Source organism: Sinocyclocheilus grahami, unplaced genomic scaffold (assembly GCF_001515645.1).
Source record: "Sinocyclocheilus grahami isolate Dianchi unplaced genomic scaffold, SAMN03320097.WGS_v1.1 scaffold1242.1, whole genome shotgun sequence".
NCBI lineage: Eukaryota > Metazoa > Chordata > Actinopteri > Cypriniformes > Cyprinidae > Sinocyclocheilus > Sinocyclocheilus grahami.
In genome coordinates this window covers 75,081-96,832 of record NW_015506421.1, presented here as the reverse complement: position 1 = coordinate 96,832, position 21,752 = coordinate 75,081, and the positions used below count along the sequence as shown (strand labels likewise).

Here is a 21,752-nt window from a genome sequence, read left to right as displayed (position 1 = left end):
ACGGTTAAGACAGCTGACTCCCCTGTGATGTGACCCCCTCTCTCTTTCTCTCTCTCGCTACTCCACTCTATCACTCTCTCGCGCTCTCTCTCGCTCTCTCTCTCCCTCCCTCTCTCGCGCTCTCTCTCTCTCTCGCTTGCTCTCTCGCGCTCTCTCTCTCTCTCTCTCTCTCATTACGCAAATATTTCCACATAGTGAGGTAGATATGTGGGGGCGTGTTAGAACGAGCCGTTTTAGGGGGGTGTGGCAGAGTCTTAACTTTGATAAAGAATATCTCTTTGGTTTTGAGACTTTAGTCTTTGCAACTTCAGGGATCTTATCTATGCACAATCAGCTTGTAACACTCCAAAAACAAAGGAAAACTTGAAATCGCATCATATGACCCCTTTAATATTATTGTAATGTGCAAGCAAAATTGCTCCTTTTATAGTTTCAATTATATACATTTTTAGAGTATAATTTATTTTAGTTAAAGATATATATATATATATAATATATATTTGTTTAGTTATCCTCCCTGCTGTACCGAAAATGTACAAACTGAGGTATGTACCGAACCATCATTTTTATGTACCGTTTCACAATTTCTTATGTTCTGCATTTCACCTCATTCAACCAATTCCCTCAAAACTGCACTGTGCACTGATGCTTAGCTGGGAGGAGCAGCAAAAGTGGGTCTGTGGGCTCCAGTGAAACATCAGTACAAAGTATGGGTGTTCTGGTGGGCCAGTCATCAAGCTGGAAAAAAACAAGATCAAGTGGTCATTCTTCCACATGCTGTAAGTCATCACATCTAGAAATGCTCAATGGAAAAACATACTTGTACCTACATTTTTGCAAAACTCCTATGCATACAATTCACTGCAGTTTCCAGCTGAAGTTAACAACAGCAAACAGCAACAACTTACTTTTTGCTTGGGTACAACGTCCATAAGACACAAGATGTGCAAGAAGCAACGTAATATCATTTTGCAGAAATGCCAGCACAGGCATGCATTTCCAATGAGCTTGTGTTGTAGCTGAGCTAAATAAATTAGTTTCTAACAACAATAAAGATGAGCTCATTCAGATGTCTGGACAAGTACTGATCATGAAGTTAAACATACAGTTACCAGTGCATTGGGAATGGTCTCCCTGTGGCAAATTGTTTGTTTGATCTGTGGACCAAAATGTGTTGCCAACCATCCAAGAATAAAAGCCACGGTAACTGCTACCACTACAGCGATGCTCACAATCAACGGCCTCATAAAGTCAGATGTCTGCTCTAGGAAGGAAATCACATGCTCAGCATGGTATGTTATTGTATTTATCATTTTGTCTAATCTATTCACAGTTGTCTTCCCAATGGAATGGCAATCTACTAAAATAATTTCCTTTATCAAACGATCACACCCTGCAGTGATCACTCACTTGGAATGATGACACACTGTTTGTCAGTGCTGCAGCTCTTGTTAATGGCTTCTACTAGTGCTTCTGCCTTAAAGCACATCTTCTCTTTCCCCCGATGGGCAGCAATGGAAAAATTATAGGGATAAGCTCTGATCACATGAATTAAGGCCTGAAACGACATCCATCATGTTACAATAGGCCTTAGTTTGGAAGGACAACTAATTGTATTTTATACAAATGAAAACAAGGCTGTGAGTGTTAGAGATACACTCTCTGTTCAGTAGTTTGCACTTTTCACAAGCCATATTTTCCAAATTTTTTGTCCACTGGAAAGGTGTGTCAATGTTGTTATTATAACAGTGTAATAGACTATTTAAATGAAATGCATATAAATGTAATATCCCACTCTATCTCCCAGTAACATGTCTTAGAAAAATGTCATGTAAATGCATAGTTTTGTGATCAAAGCTGTGTAGTTTTAAATGTGGGTAGGATGTTTATTAGTCTTTAAATGCAAAACAATAAAGATTGATAAACATTGCTCAAAAGCCTGTTTTATTTGCTACATATAAAAATCTATTTTATAAAAAATAATTCAAGATGTCACAGCAGAAAGAGATGTACCACGACCTGAAGTTGGACAAGTTTAGAATTATACTAAAAGGCATTTTACTTGCTAAATTATGAACTATCAATCAGAAGTACAGATGTGCAGAAGGCATGTGGAAGATTGTGTACAATAAGTTGTGATCATGCTGGTTATTTAGAGGCCTTAGAATGTATTTATTTATTGGATTAAAAGAGATGTACCACGACCTGAAGTTGGACAAGTTTAGAATTATACTAAAAGGCATTTTACTTGCTAAATTATGAACTATCAATCAGAAGTACAGATGTGCAGAAGGCATGTGGAAGATTGTGAACAATAAGTTGTGATCATGCTGGTTATTTAGAGGCCTTAGAATGTATTTATTTATTGGATTACTATTGTGTAACCTATATTGAGTAGTCTGGTAAAGGAATGATTCAGTGAATCTCATAAAAATAATCACTTATTTCCACCAAGCATGTGATGTAACCTGCAGAAAGAAACGCTGAAAAATCCCCACCACTACTGTGCAAACTGACAGTCAGAATAGAATGGAAAACAAAAACACAACAAACAGAGTGATACAAACAGTGAAAAATCCCAGTGCTATTGGACCAAATATCAGCTCTCATGGAATTGCTTAGCAAGGTAAGAAAAACAAAGCGTTGGCACACTGACAAGGAGGCAAGAGACCATTTTTGAATGTGAATCATGTTGGTGTTCAGGTCTTAGCCTTAAAATGGTTCTCTTCTTATCTGAAGGATAGGACTTTTTCAGTCAGTTTAGGTGATTACTCTTCTTCTACTGCTCCTCTTGTTATTGTGTAACCTATATTGAGTAGTCTGGTAAAGGAATGATTCAGTGAATCTCATAAAAATAATCACTTATTTCCACCAAGCATGTGATGTAACCTGCAGAAAGAAACGCTGAAAAATCCCCACCACTACTGTGCAAACTGACAGTCAGAATAGAATGGAAAACAAAAACACAACAAACAGAGTGATACAAACAGTGAAAAATCCCAGTGCTATTGGACCAAATATCAGCTCTCATGGAATTGCTTAGCAAGGTCAGAAAAACAAAGCGTTGGCACACTGACAAGGAGGCAAGAGACCATTTTTGAATGTGAATCATTTTGGTGTTCAGGTCTTAGCCTTAAAATGGTTCTCTTCTTATCTGAAGGATAGGACTTTTTCAGTCAGTTTAGGTGATTACTCTTCTTCTACTGCTCCTCTTGTCTTTGGGGTTCCTCAGGGCTTTATTCTGGGACCAATTTTATTTTCTCTGTATATGTTGCCATTGAGTTTTATTTTTTAAAAATGTGGGATTCATTATCACTTGTATGCGGATGATTCACAAATTTACTTACCATTGAAACAGGACCATAAATGTGCTTTGCAGTCTCTGCATCAATGTCTGACAGAGGTTAAGTGCTGGTTGGCAAATAATTTTCTTCAATTGAATGAAGATAAGACAGAGATGATTTTATTTGGTAATAAGGGTTAAGTCTGCTAAAATGACTAAATGTAAGTTAATGATATCTATGACTGCCTGGGGCAGTTTCCTAGGAAGAAACTGTCCTGTGTAAAAAACCTTGGTGTCATCTTTGACTCTGAGCTCAAATTTCACTGACAAATTAATGCTGTTGTTAAAAATAGCTTTTTCCATCTAAGGTCAATATCTAAGCTGAAGTCCATCCTCTCTTTTGAAGATATGGAGAAGGTTGTTCATGCTTTTGTGTCATCTCGTTTGGACTATTGTAATGGGTTGTATCTGGGTTTGATTCAGCTCTCTCTCTCTCATTTGCAGCTTGTCCAGAACTCAGCTGCCAGACTTTTAACAAGTACAAAGGGGAGAGAGCATATTACTCCTGTGTTAATCAAACTGCATTAGTTACCTGTACGATACAGAATTCATTTCAAAGCGTTGCTGTATGTTTATAAGGCTGTGCATGGTCTATCACCTGACTATGTTACTGATTTAATTAGTGTGTGTCAATCCAGCAAATCTCTGCGCTCAAATGAACAACTACTCCTAATGGTTCCGCGATCTCGTCTAATATGTAGAGGGGATCGTGCTTTCTCTGTGGCAGCTCCTAGGCTCTGGAATGCCCTTCCTCTGTCTATTAGAACTTCTTCAACTTTGGGTGTTTTTCAGAGTTCGCTTAAAACTCATTTGTTTTCTCTAGGTTTTGACAATGTTTTTTTTAGCTGTGTATGATATTTGTTGATACTATTATTATTTATGTATTTTTATTTTGTTTTACTATTATTATTTTTCATTTGATTTTATATTATTCTTATCCCCCCCCCCCCCCCTGTATACGCCTTTGGTTTCCTTCTTGGGGTCGAAAGTGTTTATTTTTTATTTTATTGCATTTATTTACATTTGTTTAGCACAAATGTACCAATTCAGCTAAATTGATTTGTATTAAATTTGAGATTTAATTAAATCAAATTTTTATTTATTTTTTATTTTATTCCATTTTTATTTTTATTTTGTTTATTTACTTTCCCCTTTTAATTTCCTACAGCTCTTAGGACCCCTTGTTATTAATTTTTTTTTTTTTTTTTTTTTTGTTTTTTTTTTTTCTTTCCCCCCCCCCCCCCTCTGTATAGCACTTTGGTTCCAGTCGTGGTGTTGAAAGTGTTTTATAAATAAAGTTTGAGTTGAGAGTTGAGTTGAATGGAGGAGATGCTTCAGTCTATTTAATGTTTTTGTGAGGAAACAACATATTACTTAAAGAATTGACTGCTTGCCTGCTAATCTTTGACATATTTTACAATAAATCTTTTTGGAGCGAATAATGTGTAGAGTTTACTATGATTACAATTCTTAAAATTATGTTTTAAGAGAAGTTACAGATAATTTTGTGACAGGTTGGATACATAAAGGGTCTACAATCCACAAAGGCCTACTGTAATAAAACCTATAAAGTTAACCACTTTATCATGACGCTTTCTCCAATAATGCAGGCATAAAGGCTGTAATGTCCCCCCTTAATAAAATAATCTCTGCTAACTGTTATATAAAACAGTACAATCCTCTGAACAGACTGTACAAATGTCACTCACAGCCTCATTGTTTAAATTGTATTAAAATAAATATGCCATCTACCCTTACTAAGGTCCATAGGCATTCATTAGAGAAGTCATCAGACATGTTACATTACATAATGGTTACAAAATGAAAGTTTGAAAATATTCTCACATTCTGTTCGTCTCCCTCCTGCCAGACTTTAAGGTTTACAGTCATATCAGAAATAGTTGTACTGAAGCCCACCTGGATAGGATCCCCCTCCACATTCACTGTCATTTTTGGAACCAGTAACAATGCTATACAAGACAAAAAAAGGGACCCAGTTAAGCTATTTTAGATATCTCTCATTTTTTTTTTGTAAAAATAATGGCAAGAATGCTCAACTGTGTCTCCTGTTGAAGGTCGCTGGTAGTTGTGTCCATGATTTCTGGCCATCACAGTTTGTCTTTATGCGGATACTGTAGTCAGAGTTGGAGGCAAGGTCATGGGTGAGGTCACACCAGTTTTCACCAATCTCTTGGCAGTCATATGCATCCAGCCATGTTCCGTTAAGATTGTATAACTCATACTCCCTACATTGACAATCAGAGCTGAGTATTATAAAAAAAAATTCAGACACGAGTCACAATTAACACAACAATTAAAAAAAGTTTGATTACAATATTTTAAAATGAAATAAATTAAAATAAATTAAATTAGTTAACATTTATTTATTTAGTAGGCAAAATAAGAAAGTGTTTTTGCAGTGACTACTTATGCCAATCCCCTTAACATGTTTTTGCTTGAAGTGATGGATGGACACTAAAGCTTAAGAATACTTGTTTTGCCTGTAGAATAGGACTGTTTTTTGATAACATCAACAAAGTGCAAACATCATCTTGCTCCAAACTGTATCATACAGTCTATAAACTAGAACATAACAGAAATTTGCAGTACTGACACTATCATTGAACTAAATTGAATCAACATTCAACTGACTTGAGATTTATAAATTTGGGTATTTTTGCTTACCCTTGAAATTGCACAGAGTAGTTGACAGTGGAACAGGATGCTTGCAAGAGGCTCCATTTCAGGATGTGCTTCATGTTTACAGAATGCATTGAGGCGTTCAGAGGTATGGATAGTGATCTTGAATCTGAAATGCATGACCAATATTAATATTTGTCATACATTTGGTAAAAAGCTAATCTCACACACAAATACTGATCAGCATGTTCAAAAGTATTTTCAGAACGTCAAACCTCAAATTCATTGCATAAACCTGTTCAACATTTCAGGAACATAATACTAGTGCCAAAATAAATATTAAATTAAGTTAATTTCAATGAAAACTAAAGATGCTAATGTTCAAACTAGATGAGTAAAGTTCGCAGTCAAACTTTGAAGTTGGCTTGAGAAAGTCTGTAAAATCTGAGAAAGCATTTTTGTCTGAAAGTTTGAAATAGCATTGAAAAGCTTAAAGTTGAATTTTAATTGTTGAAACTGAAGTTTGGGACAGAGTGGAAACACATGTTTATTGCAGGAATTAGCATGTTGCTAGCATGATTTAACGTGAATTAACACGTCACTAGCGAGATTTTACATGAATTAGCATGTTGCTATCATGATTTAACATGTATTTAACATGTTGCTAGCATGTCTCTAGCATGATTCTAGCATGTTGTTAGCATGATTATCAAGTTAATAGCATGTTGCTCGCATGTTGTTAACATGATTACCAAGTTACTAGCATGTTGCTAGCATGATTCTAGTATGATTAGCCTGTTATTAGCTTGTTGTTAGCATGCATAACAACTTACTAGCATGCTCAGCAAGTTACTAGCATGATTAGCATGTCACTAGCATGTTGTTAACATTTTTTTAACATGCTTAGCATAGTATTAGCATTTTACCAGCATGTTGCAAGCATGATTATCAAGTTACTAGCATGATTTGCACGTTACCACCATGTTGCTAACATGATTCTAGCATGATTAGCATGTTACTAGCATGTCTCTAGCATAATTAACAAGCTACTAGCATGTTGCTAGCATGATTAGCATATTACTAGCATGATTAGCTAGTCACAAGCATGTTGCTAGCATGTTTCTAGCATGATTAACATGAATAGCTAGCTACTAGCATGTTGCTAGCATGATTAGCAAGTTACTAACATGTGGCTAACATAATTAACATGTTACTAGCATGTTGATATAATGGTTACCATTTTACTAGCATGTTGTTAGCATGATTAACATGTTAATAGCATGATTAGCATGTTAACAGCATGTTGCTAGCATGATTCTGACATGATGGGCAAGTTACTAGCATGTTGTTATCATGTTTCTAGCATGATTAGCATTTTTTACATGTTACTAGCATTTTTCTAGCAGGATTAGCTAGTTACTAGCATGTTGCTAGCATGTTAATAGAAAGTTGCTAGCATGATTAACATATTACCAGCATTTTTTAAGTATGATTAGCAAGTTACTTGCATGTTGCTAGCATGACTAGCATGTTTCCAGCATGATTAGCTAGTTACTAGTATGTGGCTAGCATGATTAGCATGTTACTAACATGTTTGCTAGCTTGTTTATATGTTAATACAGTTAAAATCAGCTAAAACTATTAACATGTTAATAGCATGATTAGCATGTTAACAGCATGTTGCTAGCATGATTCTGACATGATGGGCAAGTTACTAGCATGTTGTTATCATGTTTCTAGCATGATTAGCATTTTTTACATGTTACTAGCATTTTTCTAGCAGGATTAGCTAGTTACTAGCATGTTGCTAGCATGTTAATAGAAAGTTGCTAGCATGATTAACATATTACCAGCATGTTGCTAGCATTTTTTAAGTATGATTAGCAAGTTACTAGCATGTTGCTAGCATGACTAGCATGTTTCCAGCATGATTAGCTAGTTACTAGTATGTGGCTAGCATGATTAGCATGTTACTAACATGTTTGCTAGCTTGTTTATATGTTAATACAGTTAAAATCAGCTAAAATTCAGTTGATTCAGTAAAAACCCAGCTAAAAACCAGCTAAGGCTGGTTGCCTAGTCTTAGCTGGTTTAAGTTGAAATATCTGGGTTAAGTTTGATTGGTCTTTTAGCAGGTCTCACAGCTTGACCAGCTAAAAAGTTGCCAAAACCACTTTAAAACCAGCATGGAAAACCAGCCAAAGCAACCAATCAACTTAGGCTGGGTTTAGCTGTTTTTTTCAGTAAGGAGTTTTAAAGCTTTGCTATGGCAGTAGACAGCTTAAAAACACCTTAAGTCTCATTTTATAAAAGTTTTCACACCCTCAATGAAAGTCTATGAGATTTTAGGTGGTTTTGAAAGTCTGGTTTACGAAAACCATAAGTCGGATCATTTAGAAAAGATATAGCATACCCAGTCAGACCAGTTTGAAGGTCTGACCTGAGTTTGGTGGTTGTAGCTTGAAAGCTCTAGGAGGAGATAGTGTTTAAATTTGGGCTCAGAATAATAATAATAACTAGATAGTAAAGTTTATAGACAAACTTTAAGTTGGCTTGAAAAAGCCTAGCCAGAAAGTTTGAAGTAGTTTTAAAAGCTTAAAGTTTGAGGGTTTTCGGTTTTAACTAATTTGAAGTAGTTTTAAAGTTTTGAAGGCAATACAATCTATCAGGAAAAACAGATAAATAAATAGACAGATAGGTAGATACATAGATAGATAAGAAACAGTAAACTAGCATGTTGCTAGCATGATTACCAAATGACTAGTATGTCGCTAACATGATTAGCAAGTGACTAGCATGTCGCTAGCATGTCGTTAGCATGGTAAGCATGTTAATAGCACGTAGCTAGCATGATTCTAGCATAATTAACAAGTTACTATCATGTTGCTAGTATGTTTCTAGCATGATTAGCAAGTTACTAGCATGTTGCTAGCTTGTTTCTAGCATTATTAACATGTTGTTAGCATGTTGTAAGCATGTTTCTAACATGATTGGCATATTAATAGCCTGTTGCTAACATGATTATCATGTTTCTAGCATGTTGCTAGCATGTTTCTAGCATGATTAACAAGCTGCTAGCATTTTACTAGGATGATTAGCATGTTTCTAGCATGATTAGCAAGTTACTAGCATGTTTGCTAGCTTGTTTCTAGCATTATTAGCATGTTGCTAGCATTTTGTAAGCATGATTAGCAAGTTACTAGCATGTTGCTAACATGTTTCTAGCATGATTAGCATGTTAATAGCATGATTGCTAAATAATTATCCTTAAAAAACCCCAGCTAAAAACCAACTTAAAACCAGCTAAACCCAGTTGATTCAGTAAAAACCCAGCTAAAAATCAGCTAAAACCAGGTTAGGCTGGTTGCCTAGTCTAAGCTGGTTTAAGTTGAAAATACCTGGTTTAAGCTTGGTTGGTCTTTTAGCAGGTCTCACAGCTTGACCAGCTAAGACCAGCCTGACCAGCTAAAAAGTTGCCAAAACCACTTTAAAACCAGCCTGGGAGACCAGCCAAAGCAGCCAATCAGCGTAGGCTGGTTTTAGCTGTTTTTTCAGTAGGGAGTTTTTAAGCTTTACTATGGCAGTAGACAGCTTAAAAACACCTCAAAGTCTGATTGTATAAAAGTTTTCACACCCTCAATGAAAGTCTATGAGATTTTAGGTGGGTTTGATAGTCTGGTTTACGAAAACCATAAGTCGGATCAGTCTGAAAAGATATAGCAACCCGAGTGAGACCAGTCTGAAGGTCTGGGCCAAGTTTGGTGGTTCTAGCTTTAAAGCTCTAGGAGGAGATACTGTTTACATTTTTGGTCAGAAGAAGAAGAAGAACTAGATAGTAAAGTAGGTAGATAGATAGATAGATAGATAGATAGATAGTATTAAATGAGTTTGAATGGCTTAGAAATAGTACATGGTATGCACTTTAATTGAGTTAGTGTGTTTAAATTTGAATTTTGACAGTTGGAGTTTGACGGAATGTTCAGATCAGCCAAGTTAAAGCTTTGCTATGGCAGTAGACGGCTTAAAAACACCATAAGTCTCATTGTATAAAAGTTTTCACACCCTCAATGAAAGTCTATGAGATTTTAGGTGGGTTTGATAGTCTGGTTTACGAAAACCATAAGTCGGATCAGTCTGAAAAGATATAGCAACCCGAGTGAGACCAGTCTGAAGGTCTGGGCCAAGTTTGGTGGTTCTAGCTTTAAAGCTCTAGGAGGAGATACTGTTTACATTTTTGGTCAGAAGAAGAAGAAGAACTAGATAGTAAAGTAGGTAGATAGATAGATAGATAGATAGATAGATAGTATTAAATGAGTTTGAATGGCTTAGAAATAGTACATGGTATGCACTTTAATTGAGTTAGTGTGTTTAAATTTGAATTTTGACAGTTGGAGTTTGACGGAATGTTCAGATCAGCCAAGACTGTTCAATGAAAGTCTATGGGATTTTCCCCAGTTTTAATCGTCATTTTTAGGAAAACCGTAAGTCGGATCAGTCTGAAAAGATATAGCAACCCGAGTCAGAATATTTTATACAATATGGAAAAGTAAGTTTCTGTTCAAATAAAAAGGCTAAAAGACCCCTGACCAATAAATACAGTTGGTTTCTCTTTAAAACTTCTTGGACATTTTCACTCGCTTCACAAATAATGTTCTAACTCCTGTTTAGAAGCTGTTATTTGAAAGATTATTTTTTCTGGTACTTTTTGGCATGTAGTGGCATCAAACAAAGTAAATTGCAGAGAGTTGGGCCTAATAGAACCTGAATTACAGAATTTCAAAAAAATATTTTTTTTTAAAACTCCAAAATCGCCAAAAATGTTTTTTTGTGTTTATTGTAATATTTGAAAAATATATAATGTTATTTATAAAAAAATTACACTCATATTTTGTAGTTCAAAGGGTTTTCTTTACAATTAAACCATTTTTTTTTCATTTCCTCCATTGTATGTGTGTAGGGCAAACATTTGAATTTGAGTATGAAAAATTTAGGCGAAAATACCAAAAATGTCCCAGAGAATATGTGGTTTTAAAGTCACATCCAAAGGACGGTGCTTGTTGACAGTATAGTGTCCCCATACTGGGGCGTTAGGACCCACACAGACCGAGCACCCCCTGCTGGCCTCACTAACACCTCTTCCAGCAGCAACCTAGTTTTCCCAGGAGGTCTCCCATCCAGGTACTGACCAGGCTCAGCCCTGCTTAGCTTCAGTGGGTAACCAGTCTTGGGCTACAGGGTGATATGGCTGCCTATACATTTCTTTGTACAGTGTTATGTGTACTGTATGTATGTATGTATGTATTTAGTTGTAATCGGTAATACTAATGATGGTTAGAAAAATGACATTAGGTCAAGAGACTTAGTGAAAGGCTGCACTGTAAAAATTATTGTAGGGGTGCTCCGATTGATCGGCTACCAATCACAATCGGCCGATAATCACGTTGGGATGATTGATCGGCGATCTCTAAAAGGCCGATCTCAAAAAAACGATCTCAAGCTGATGACGCTGCTGTGAGAGGTTTGGCACAACATGCAGCGGCACCCTCAGTCTCTGTCCAGCGCAGGTAAAATCATTATAATACTGAAGGTGAGGTACTCATCTTCATATTTCTTCATTAAATAACTTATAAAGTAATTTGAAAACCTTGTGTGAGACGTAATTTCACAAACAGAGTGAGTGAATCACCGCGTGCGCTCTCTCTCAAAATACGCAATTGGCTTCAAATCAGCACACATCGCGTCTGTCTGTAAGCGAGCTGCACGCTGCACAGTTGACACAGGAATTGTCACTTGCACAATTGAGGCAGTGTCACATCGTCACTAAAGTTTATAAATTGCATTTATTTTTAATTCTTGCCAGTGTTTAAGCATTCAGCGCTCGCGCGCTCTACTGAAGACTGAGTTCATGCACACTCGCAGCGCACACACATAATGCCAGGTTCACATTACTCAGTTTGCAAGTGCATATGTGGTGCATATTTTTTCCACACTCATGTGAACGGATTAAAGCGTTCACTGCCCATGGTTGCTGTCCGGCAGCGCGTCTGCAGTAGTGCAGAGATCGTTGCTTGTAGACAGAGTCTACTGCTGCTCTGCAAGCGCTGAATTAAAGTAACAGCGCATTGTTTGCAGTAAATATGAACATGGATTGACACGAAAATGTAGTAATTACACCATAAATGCATATTATTAAAGTCTACTGTGTTTCACAGTCTACATATGGCTTTTTGGCTAGGTTTAAAGGGAAAGAAAACTTTTAGATAAAGAAGGCAATAATAGATGGCACTCATGGAGGTAGCAAAGCAAAGTTCTTTATGAACTGCATGGATTGCTTGTAATAAAGATTTCAGTGCAAAAGAAAAGGCAGTAGAGCTGTCTATTTCTGTCAATGGTAAGTTTGTGATAACGTAAGAAAAGTAGTTTAAATGTTTTGCCAATTGCTTGAGCAACTTAATATATAAATCTAGAAGTAAATGCAAAAGTAAAAAGCATTGAATAATGTGTTGCTTATATTTATTGTGCTTAAACATGTCTGTGAAAGATTGTATTACTGTACTGTGTAAAAAAATTAATTGCAATGCTGAAAAAGCATTTTCAGTGAAAATGTTTGGATTTGAAATTAAAATAATGGATAAATGTTGTGTTTGTCATAAACAGCCACGAATCAGTAGCAGATTCCTGTGTGAAAGCTGCTTATCCTCTCACAAGAGTCACCTAAGAGGGGAATTCCCTCCATTTTCAAAAATGAAATTCAGGCCCTGAATAAATGTCTAAAAATCCTGATTGGAGTATCACTATAAATAGTTATAAATTATAAAAAGAAGGCTTTAAAAAGATCAGTATCGGTAGATATTGCTTTCTGTGATCGGCGATCGGTGATCGGCCTCAAAAACCCTGATTCGGAGCACCCCTAATATACAGTGAATAACTGTAATTACATTTAATGTAATTTTACAGTAAAATACTTTACTTGATGTACAGTAAAATAAATACACATTTTTGGAAGTGAAAAAGAAAAAGTCATTGTATAATTTACAGTGAAAAACGTAAATTGACACTCCCAGAATTTCCTGTATGACACTTCATATTTGATGTTTTTTTTTTTGTTGAAATAACTTTCTTCTTAGTTTTTTCTTATCAGTTGTGCACATTAAGGTTTTATCTAGCAAAACCTATCTTATCTATCGAATAAAAATAATTACAAATATAAAATCCTGATTGGAGTATCACTATAAATAGTTATAAATTATAAAAAGAAGGCTTTAAAAAGATCAGTATCGGTAGATATTGCTTTCTGTGATCGGCGATCGGTGATCGGCCTCAAAAACCCTGATTCGGAGCACCCCTAATATACAGTGAATAACTGTAATTACATTTAATGTAATTTTACAGTAAAATACTTTACTTGATGTACAGTAAAATAAATACACATTTTTGGAAGTGAAAAAGAAAAAGTCATTGTATAATTTACAGTGAAAAACGTAAATTGACACTCCCAGAATTTCCTGTATGACACTTCATATTTGATGTTTTTTGTTGTTGTTGAAATAACTTTCTTCTTAGTTTTTTCTTATCAGTTGTGCACATTAAGGTTTTATCTAGCATCATATCGAATAAAAATAATTACAAATATCTTTGAAATAAAAAAGCATGTTGAATTGCACTAACTGAAAAAAATATGCATTGCATTAACAGTGCTTGCAATTTAATGCCTTATATTTTTAAAGGCTTGCATTTTTAGGGTCTGAAATTTTACATGGTTGTTCATTTAAGCTGTGAATATTTCAATTAAAAACATTTCACACACATTTTCATAATTAAAAATTCAATAATTCATATCCACCTTCCAGAGTTTACTTCCAAAATATTTATTCTGTTTAAAAATACGATGTTTAATATTCAACAGGCAATTTTCAATCCATTTTATTTCACTTTACAAATTCTCTACCACATATTCAGTGGTTCAAATTCGGCAGAAAAATTCAGCATTGCAAACCCGGGAACTGCAGGAATAGCAGTAGAGTACTGATGCATGATGCTGCATTCTGTTTAAAAATACGATGTTTAATATTCAACAGGCAATTTTCAATCCATTTTATTTCACTTTACAAATTCTCTACCACAAATTCAGTGGTTCAAATTCGGCAGAAAAATTCAGCATTGCAAACCCGGGAACTGCAGGAATAGCAGTAGAGTACTGATGCATGATGCTGCATGTTAGTATGGTTATATTTCAATCCATTTTATTTCACTTTACAAATTCTCTACCACATATTCAGTGGTTCAAATTCGGCAGAAAAATTCAGCATTGCAAACCCGGGAACTGCAGGAATAGCAGTAGAGTACTGATGCATGATGCTGCATGTTAGTCGCTCACCGGCAGGTTGATGAAGACCAAAGCAACAGGTAGAGCAAGTCATTCATTCACAAATACTGATTTGCAGAAATGGAGCAAGCGGTAAGCGGTATCAGGGCCAGTATATGCGGTAAAGCTAATTAAGACTCAAAAGCTGTGTTTACGTTTAATTCAGCATCTTCGCTGTTACTCGTTCCCCTGTGTAGCCATGTAAGCTGCTTTCTCTACCAAAGGAGATTATAATGCTATTTTACCTGACGCTGATATAAACAAAACCAACCTCAGTATACACCTTATTGATGATGCAAACTATACAGGCAAGCAGATGTACTCAGAATATAAACGTAACGCACAGGGTTTTACGTGGTTCCCCTCAGAAATCTGTTACAAAATGCTTCATGCTGTTCAGTGGACTAACACAATAATAGATATTAAAAGACTAAACTCAGAATACACGTTACTGATGATGCAAACTATATACAGGCAAGCAGATGATACCAGAAAACTGCACGTTAAACATTTCACATAAAGAAAACACTTAACGTGGTTTATTGCCTCATAATAAATGACCAAATTTGGTCTAATTAATAAAATATACTATGTACAGATAAGCAGATGAGTCCAGAATATTAACACAAACCACAGTTTCACCGAAGCCTTTTTCTCCCATAGAAAACCAAACGCCATTAAGTTCTGCATATTCGCCTAGGCTGCTTTAGGGATCGTCTGCAAATTTACCTCACTGTACAAAATGAAGTCCAATAACTCATTCAATTTAATGTTTACAGGGATGTAGTAAAAAGACAAATTCAGGCAGAAAATTCAAGCAAACTGACTGCAGCACTTTGATCAGCAGCTGCTGTTTTAAATGTGCTTTAGAAATAAAGATGCCTTGCCTTGCCATGCCTAAGTATATACAGTACACATTTATTTTTAAGAAGAAAAAAAAATTACAGTAATTCACCAAAATGGGGTCTTTAGTGTTCCACATGTTGTAGTATGTTCCTAGTGACCAGACTGACTTACTACAGTTGATTTTTTTCTCCAGTATCTTCCTTACTGTACATACAGTACATAATTATTCTTATTTATTCTTTTTTTTTCATGTTCCATGTTTTTTTTTTCCATGTCCCTTGGGCACCGTCTTCTTGACAGAAGAGAGCAGAGTTTTGAAACTTTTATGATACGAGCCCTTTTGCTTGTATATAGAGTTGTCACTGCAATACTTATGAGTTCTGACACATCACTGTACTTCCACTGACTACCTTTTGCAACTGGCTTGATAGCTTTCAGTATGTAAAATCTTTGAAGTGACTCCCATGAGCGCAGAATCGTGATGAAGACTGATCTAGAGTGATGTAAAAGTCACTGCAGTCGCATTCCAAAACATCTGACCTGTATCGGATTTAGTACCACATATAGAAGTGGCATAAATCGGAATTGAAAAGATCAGATTCCATGTGCTTTGTGCTTTTCACACTGTCATGAGAAAAACAGATCTGAGTCACATGTGAGCAAAAAAATCGGATTTGGGCCACATTTGCCTGCAGTGTGAACATCGCCTAAGGGAAAGGTATAAACAGAAAACACACAACATATGCTGGATGTGAACCTTATGTTATGAAGAGGAGCGATTTTTGAACTAAATTGAAACACTTGCCTGCCATCAAGGCGGTGGATGGTTCCCAAACCTGTCCTGGAGGACCCCCTGCCCTGCACATTTTGTATGTCTCCCTAATCAGACACACCCAATTTAGTTATTGCAGTCTCTACTAACGAGCTGATGAGTGGAATCAGGTGTGTTAGATAAGGGAGACATACAAAAGGTGCAGGGCAGGGAGGCCTCCAGGACAGATTTGGGAACCACTAAGCAATTGCTTACCTGAACTAACCCTGATTGCAAAAAAAGCTATTTCGAAAGTGAATCCCACATTTATATGAGGGATGCGGGATATATGTCACTGAAACTTTGCTGCATGTACAGGGTATGTGGCCGTTGGTCCTGTTTGCAGCACGTGAAACAAAACTTTTATTCAAATTCTGAATTGATTATAGGCTAGAAAGTGAGCAAATAGTGCTTCCATATAATAACTAAAAAGCTGTCACTCACTTCAATTTATCGCTGTCTCACAATGTTCAGTTATAATCAATGAAGCTCTCTAAACTGCACATATAATATCTTATTTACATCGTGTCTACGTGTGGCGTTTAGCATTGAGGGAATTCTGACTGAATGCTGAATGCGTGAGAGTTGGCAGCCTTGTACCTATTTACTGTATCTATTTCTTTATCAATATCTTAATATATTATTATACCTTATATTAACCATTTGCACAAACGAGCATTATCAGACTCGGCTCCTCCCGACCACAGACGCATGTTTACAAGCCACCTTTTCCTGCGCTTTTCAGTAAATTTCTTAACCCTACTTTTACTTATAACGGTCAGGTTAATTATGGGTTTGTTACTGTTGAATCTCGGGTGCTCTCTCCCTCTACTGCTAGTAGTTTTTGAGCTGCTTTTGATGTTCTTCCATTGAAATCGTTGATGGAGTCTCCTTTTTCTGGTATGGGACCTGAAGAGTTGGTTATCCAGTTTAACTCTTCATGTTCTGACATTTTGAATTTTGTGGCTCCTTTGAAAACTAGGAAGAAGAAAGTCAAGACCCAGCCCTGGTTGAACAGCAATACTCGTGCTCTTAGGCAAGAGCGCAGGAGGGCTGAGCGAAAATGGCTCAAAGATAAACTACAAGTTTCGTATGAATCTTTGAGAGATTGTTTGACGAAGTTTCAAAGAGCAGTCAAATTAGCTAGATCAAACTATTTCTCTGACATTATTTCAAAGAATTGTCACAATTCAAAAATACTCTTCTATACTATTAATACAGTACTTCAACCTGTTGTCTTTCCTTCAATTTCTTTTTCCGTGAACACATGTGAAAAGTTTCTACAATCTTTTACTGTTAAGATTGTTGGAATTCGCTCTCGGATTTCATCTGTTAATAATGATCCAGCTTCTTTTGCTCCTTTGAAAAAAATGACCAGTTTTGTTCCTGTGTCTCTGTCACAACTTAAAGACATAGTTGCACATATGAAGCCTACTTTTTCTTCATTTGATGTTATTCCATCTGCTTTATTTAAGGAAGTTGTGGACTCAATTGGTCCAAGCATGTTGTCTATTGTCAATAGTTGTTTGTCTACTGGTATTGTTCCAAGTAGCTTCAAACATGCTATCATTCAGCCCCTTCTTAAGAAAGCGAATCTTGATGCCTCTGACATGAATGATTTTCGTCCTATCTCAAAATTATCTTTTATTTCAAAGATATTAGAGAAGATTGTGTTTGTACAACTGAATGATTTTTTTTAGGGATGCACCGATACCACTTTTTCCAGTACTCGTCCGATACGATACTTTTATTTTTGGTACTTGCAGATACCGAGTACCGATACCAATATTTTTATTGCATTTGTACATTTTTTAAATATTGGGTACAGAAACCAAAAGAGTATGTTTAATGTTACAGTCAATCCTAAATTTATTCAGTCACCTTCAGCTTTTCTCACACTATCACAGTGTCACGGTTCATGGGTCCGTGCGGTCTTTTTGCGTCTTGTCATGAGTGTGTGTACGTCATTCATTAGTAGTGGCAGCTGGCGCTCTAATCAGAGCGCGCCAGCTGCAACTCATTTGCACTCCCTTTATATAGGGTTCAATGTTCATTGTGTGTTTGTCGGTTCGTTAATCTTATGTCCTGTCTCTCCGTCAGCTCGTTGTTCCAGTTCTCGTCCAGCAATCGTTCCGCAATCCTCGGATTCACCTGCACTGGATCGGAGATCCCTCACTGTCTCGCGGAGCATGCTGTCTGATGTCTGAACTGAGAGACTTTCTGTCTAGCAGCAACACCCGCATGGAGCGCCAGGAGGAACAAATGATGGCTACGGGTCATGCTGTCCAGGCCCTGGTTTCTCAGGTTTCTGAGTTAACTACTCAATTTCATCAATTGAGGGTGGAGACCGCCTCAGCTCAACAACAACCCGCGCTCAACCCACTTGTTCCTGTGGATCCGATCGTCCGAACCTCGTCTACCACCCCCGGCCTTTTACTCCGGGAAGCCCCAGTTATTTCGCCCGTTCTTGGCCAAATGTTCCCTGTACATTTCTCTGCAACCCTCATCGTTTCCCACTGAGGAATCTAAGGTGGCTTTCGTTATAACTTTGCTCTCGGGACGGGCAGCTAATTGGGGAACTACCGTGTGGGAGCAGAGGCTTCCTTGCTGTTGCTCATTCCAGTCATTTTCTGAGGAACTTCTCGCGGAGCTGCGTCAAGGGGAACGCACTGTAACCGACTATTCTATCGAGTTTCGCACTTTGGCAGCTGAGTGTGGTTGGAATTCAGAGGCGCAATGGGACATGTTTTTATATGGGCTTTCTGATTCCGTTAAAGACGAGATTTATTAGTCGGATTTACCCACAGGCGTGTATAAGCTCATAGATCTGGCCATTCGGGTGGATACCAGATTGCAGCGGCGGGGCCAGCAGACACTCCGGGGACGGCCGATCACTCCACAGGGCCACTTTCCCTCATTCACTAGCGAGACTGTGTTTTCTCTTCCAGATCCCGAGCCCATGCAGATGGGCAGGTCCCGTCTTTCTCAGCAGGAGGGGGCTGTGCTTGTATTGTGGAGCCGCCGGTCACATTGCCCTGCAGTGTCCAGTAAATGCCAGTGCCCGCCAGTAGGTAAGAGGTTACTGACGGGTGGGATTACTCTGAACAAATCCTCTTTTTCAGCCACTCATCTTCCGGTGAGACTGAGAATGCACTCATTGACTTATGATATTGAGGCTTTAGTGGACTCTGGAGCGGAGGGTAATTTTTTTAGACATTATTCTCGCTCACAGCCTCAAGATACCCGTGGTGGCGCTCTCTCAGCCTGTTTTTGTGGTTGCGCTGAATGGTCAGCCTTTACCCTCCATCACGCACGCCACTGTCTCGTTAAGACTAATCACCTCTGGACAACACTCGGAGAACATTGAATTTCTTCTCACTGACACTCCCGCTGCTCCTGTGGTTCTGGGGCATCCCTGGCTAGTGCTCCATAATCCTCACATAAACTGGGGAATGGATGCCGTGTTGGCTTGGAGCGAATATTGTCATGCTTCCTGTTTGTTGTCTGCATGTTCTCCTGTGTCTTGTTCTGTGTTTCAGGAGGATCGCACTGACCTGTCTAACGTGCCATGTGAGTACCTCGACCTGAAGGGAGTATTCAGTAAGTCTCGGGCTGCTTCTTTACCTCCGCATTGTCCCTATGACTGTGCTATAGACTTATTACCAGGTACGTCTCTGCCTAAGGGCAAATTGTATTCGCTTTCCACCCCGGAGAGGGAGGCCATGGAGAAATATATTTCTGATTCTCTAACTACCAAGATCATCCGCCCCTCTTCTCCAGCAGGTGCGGGTTTCTTTTTCGTGAAAAATAAGGACGGCTCTCTTCGCCCCTGTATTGACTATCGAGGGTTGAACGACATAATGGTGAAGAATACTTATCCACTACTGTTGATGTCGTCGGCTTTCGAGCGTTTGCAGGGGGCGTCATTTTTCACGAAATTGGATCTCCGTAACACTTATCATTTGGTTCGCATAAGAGAGGGGGATGAATGGAAGACTGCTTTTAATACCCCCAGGGGGCACTTTGAATATCTTGTTCTTCCTTTCGGCCTTTCTAACGCCCCCATGGTATTCCAAGCACTCGTCAACGATGTGCTGAGAGACATGGTAGATCAGTTCATTTATGTCTACCTGGATGACAAACTGATTTTTTCTCATTCTCTCCAGGAACATCGCTTTTAATACCCCCAGGGGGCACTTTGAATATCTTGTTCTTCCTTTCGGCCTTTCTAACGCCCCCGCGGTATTCCAAGCACTCGTCAACGATGTGCTGAGAGACATGGTAGATCAGTTCATTTATGTCTACCTGGATGACAAACTGATTTTTTCTCATTCTCTCCAGGAACATGTTCAGCACGTCAGGCGAGTGCTTCAGAGGTTGTTAGAGAATGGGTTTTTTGTCAAGGCGGAGAAATGCGTTTTTCATGCACAGTCTGTTCCTTTTTTGGGATACATCATCTCGGCCGAGGGGGTGCGCATGGATTCCGACAAGGTTCAGGCTGTGGTGAATTGGCCAACCCCAGATTCCCGCAAGGCCCTGCAGAGGTTTCTGGGCTTTGCCAATTATTACCAGCATTTTATTCGCAATTTCAGCTAGCTAGCCGCCCCTTTAACTGTCTTAACCTCCACCAAGACTGCTTTCAGGTGGTCCAGTGCAGCGGCTGCTGCATTTTCCAAACTCAGAAGCTGCTTCGTTTCAGCTCCCATCCTTGTTGCCCCTGATTTGTCCCGGCAGTTTGTGGTGGAGGTTGACACATCAGAGGTGGGGGTTGGCGAAGTCCTATCCCAGCGTTCCCTCGCGGACGGAGAAGTGCATCCTTGCGCATATTTTTCTCATCATTTGTCTCCCGCCGAGCGTAATTATGACATTGGTAACAGAGAGTTCTTGGCAGTCAAGCTTGCCTTGGAGGAGTGGCGTCATTGGTTGGAGGGTTCGGGGGTTCCCTTTGTCGTTTGAACCGACCACAAGAACCTTGAATACATCAAGTCAGCCAAAAGGTTAAACTCTAGGCAGGCCCGGTGGGCTCTTTTTTTCGGTCGTTTTGATTTTGCCATTTCTTACCGTCCTGGTTCTAAGAACATCAAACCAGACGCGTTGTCCCGTATTTTTGATCATTCGGAGCGCCCGTCCCTTTCCGAGCCCATTGTGCCGCAGAATATTTTGATTTCTGCGGTCACGTGGGAGATCGAGTCGAAGGTTCCTTTGAGACCCTGGTCCCACATTTCATTCGATTTTGTTTCGGGTCTCCCACCCTCACAGGGAAACACGGTGGTTTTGACCGTGGTGGACCGGTTCTCAAAGGCAACTCATTTCATTCCTCTGCCTAAATTACCGTCTGCCAGAGAAACAGCGGTTGCTGTCATCGACCACGTTCTTCGCATACATGGCCTCCCGATGGACGTGGTCTCTGACAGGGGGCCTCAGTTTGTATCCAAATTTTGGAGAGAGTTTTGTAGATTGTTGGGGGCGACGGTTAGTCTTTCTTCTGGGTTTCATCCCTAGAGTAATGGTCAGACGGAGAGGGCCAACCAGGATTTGGAACGAATGTTGCTATGTTTGGCTTCTCAGAACCCCTCCTCGTGGAGCCAGCAACTCTCATGGGTTGAGTACGCACATAACTCGTTACCAGTCTCAGCTACGGGTCTATCTCCGTTTGAGTGTAGCTTAGGGTACCAGCCACCACTTTTTCCCAGTATGGAATCTGAAGTCGCGGTCCCCTCTGCCCACGCATTCGTCCAGAGGTGCCG

General features: G+C 38.5%; 1 protein-coding gene across 1 annotated transcript in view; it reads right to left on the bottom strand.

Annotated features, from left to right (window-relative positions):
- Positions 1 to 557: 557 nt before the first annotated feature.
- crfb16 (cytokine receptor family member B16) overlaps positions 558 to 21,752 on the bottom strand; it is a 34,620-nt gene continuing 13,425 nt past the window's right edge. Inside the window, exons 2-7 of the mRNA XM_016254394.1 lie at positions 6,029 to 6,152; positions 5,402 to 5,589; positions 5,189 to 5,313; positions 1,411 to 1,558; positions 1,113 to 1,264; positions 558 to 738 (exon numbers count right to left, since the gene is read on the bottom strand). Coding sequence (XP_016109880.1) covers positions 625 to 738; positions 1,113 to 1,264; positions 1,411 to 1,558; positions 5,189 to 5,313; positions 5,402 to 5,589; positions 6,029 to 6,152 — 851 coding nt within the window. The 3' untranslated portion in view covers positions 558 to 624. The remainder of the gene's footprint in view (positions 739 to 1,112; positions 1,265 to 1,410; positions 1,559 to 5,188; positions 5,314 to 5,401; positions 5,590 to 6,028; positions 6,153 to 21,752) is intronic.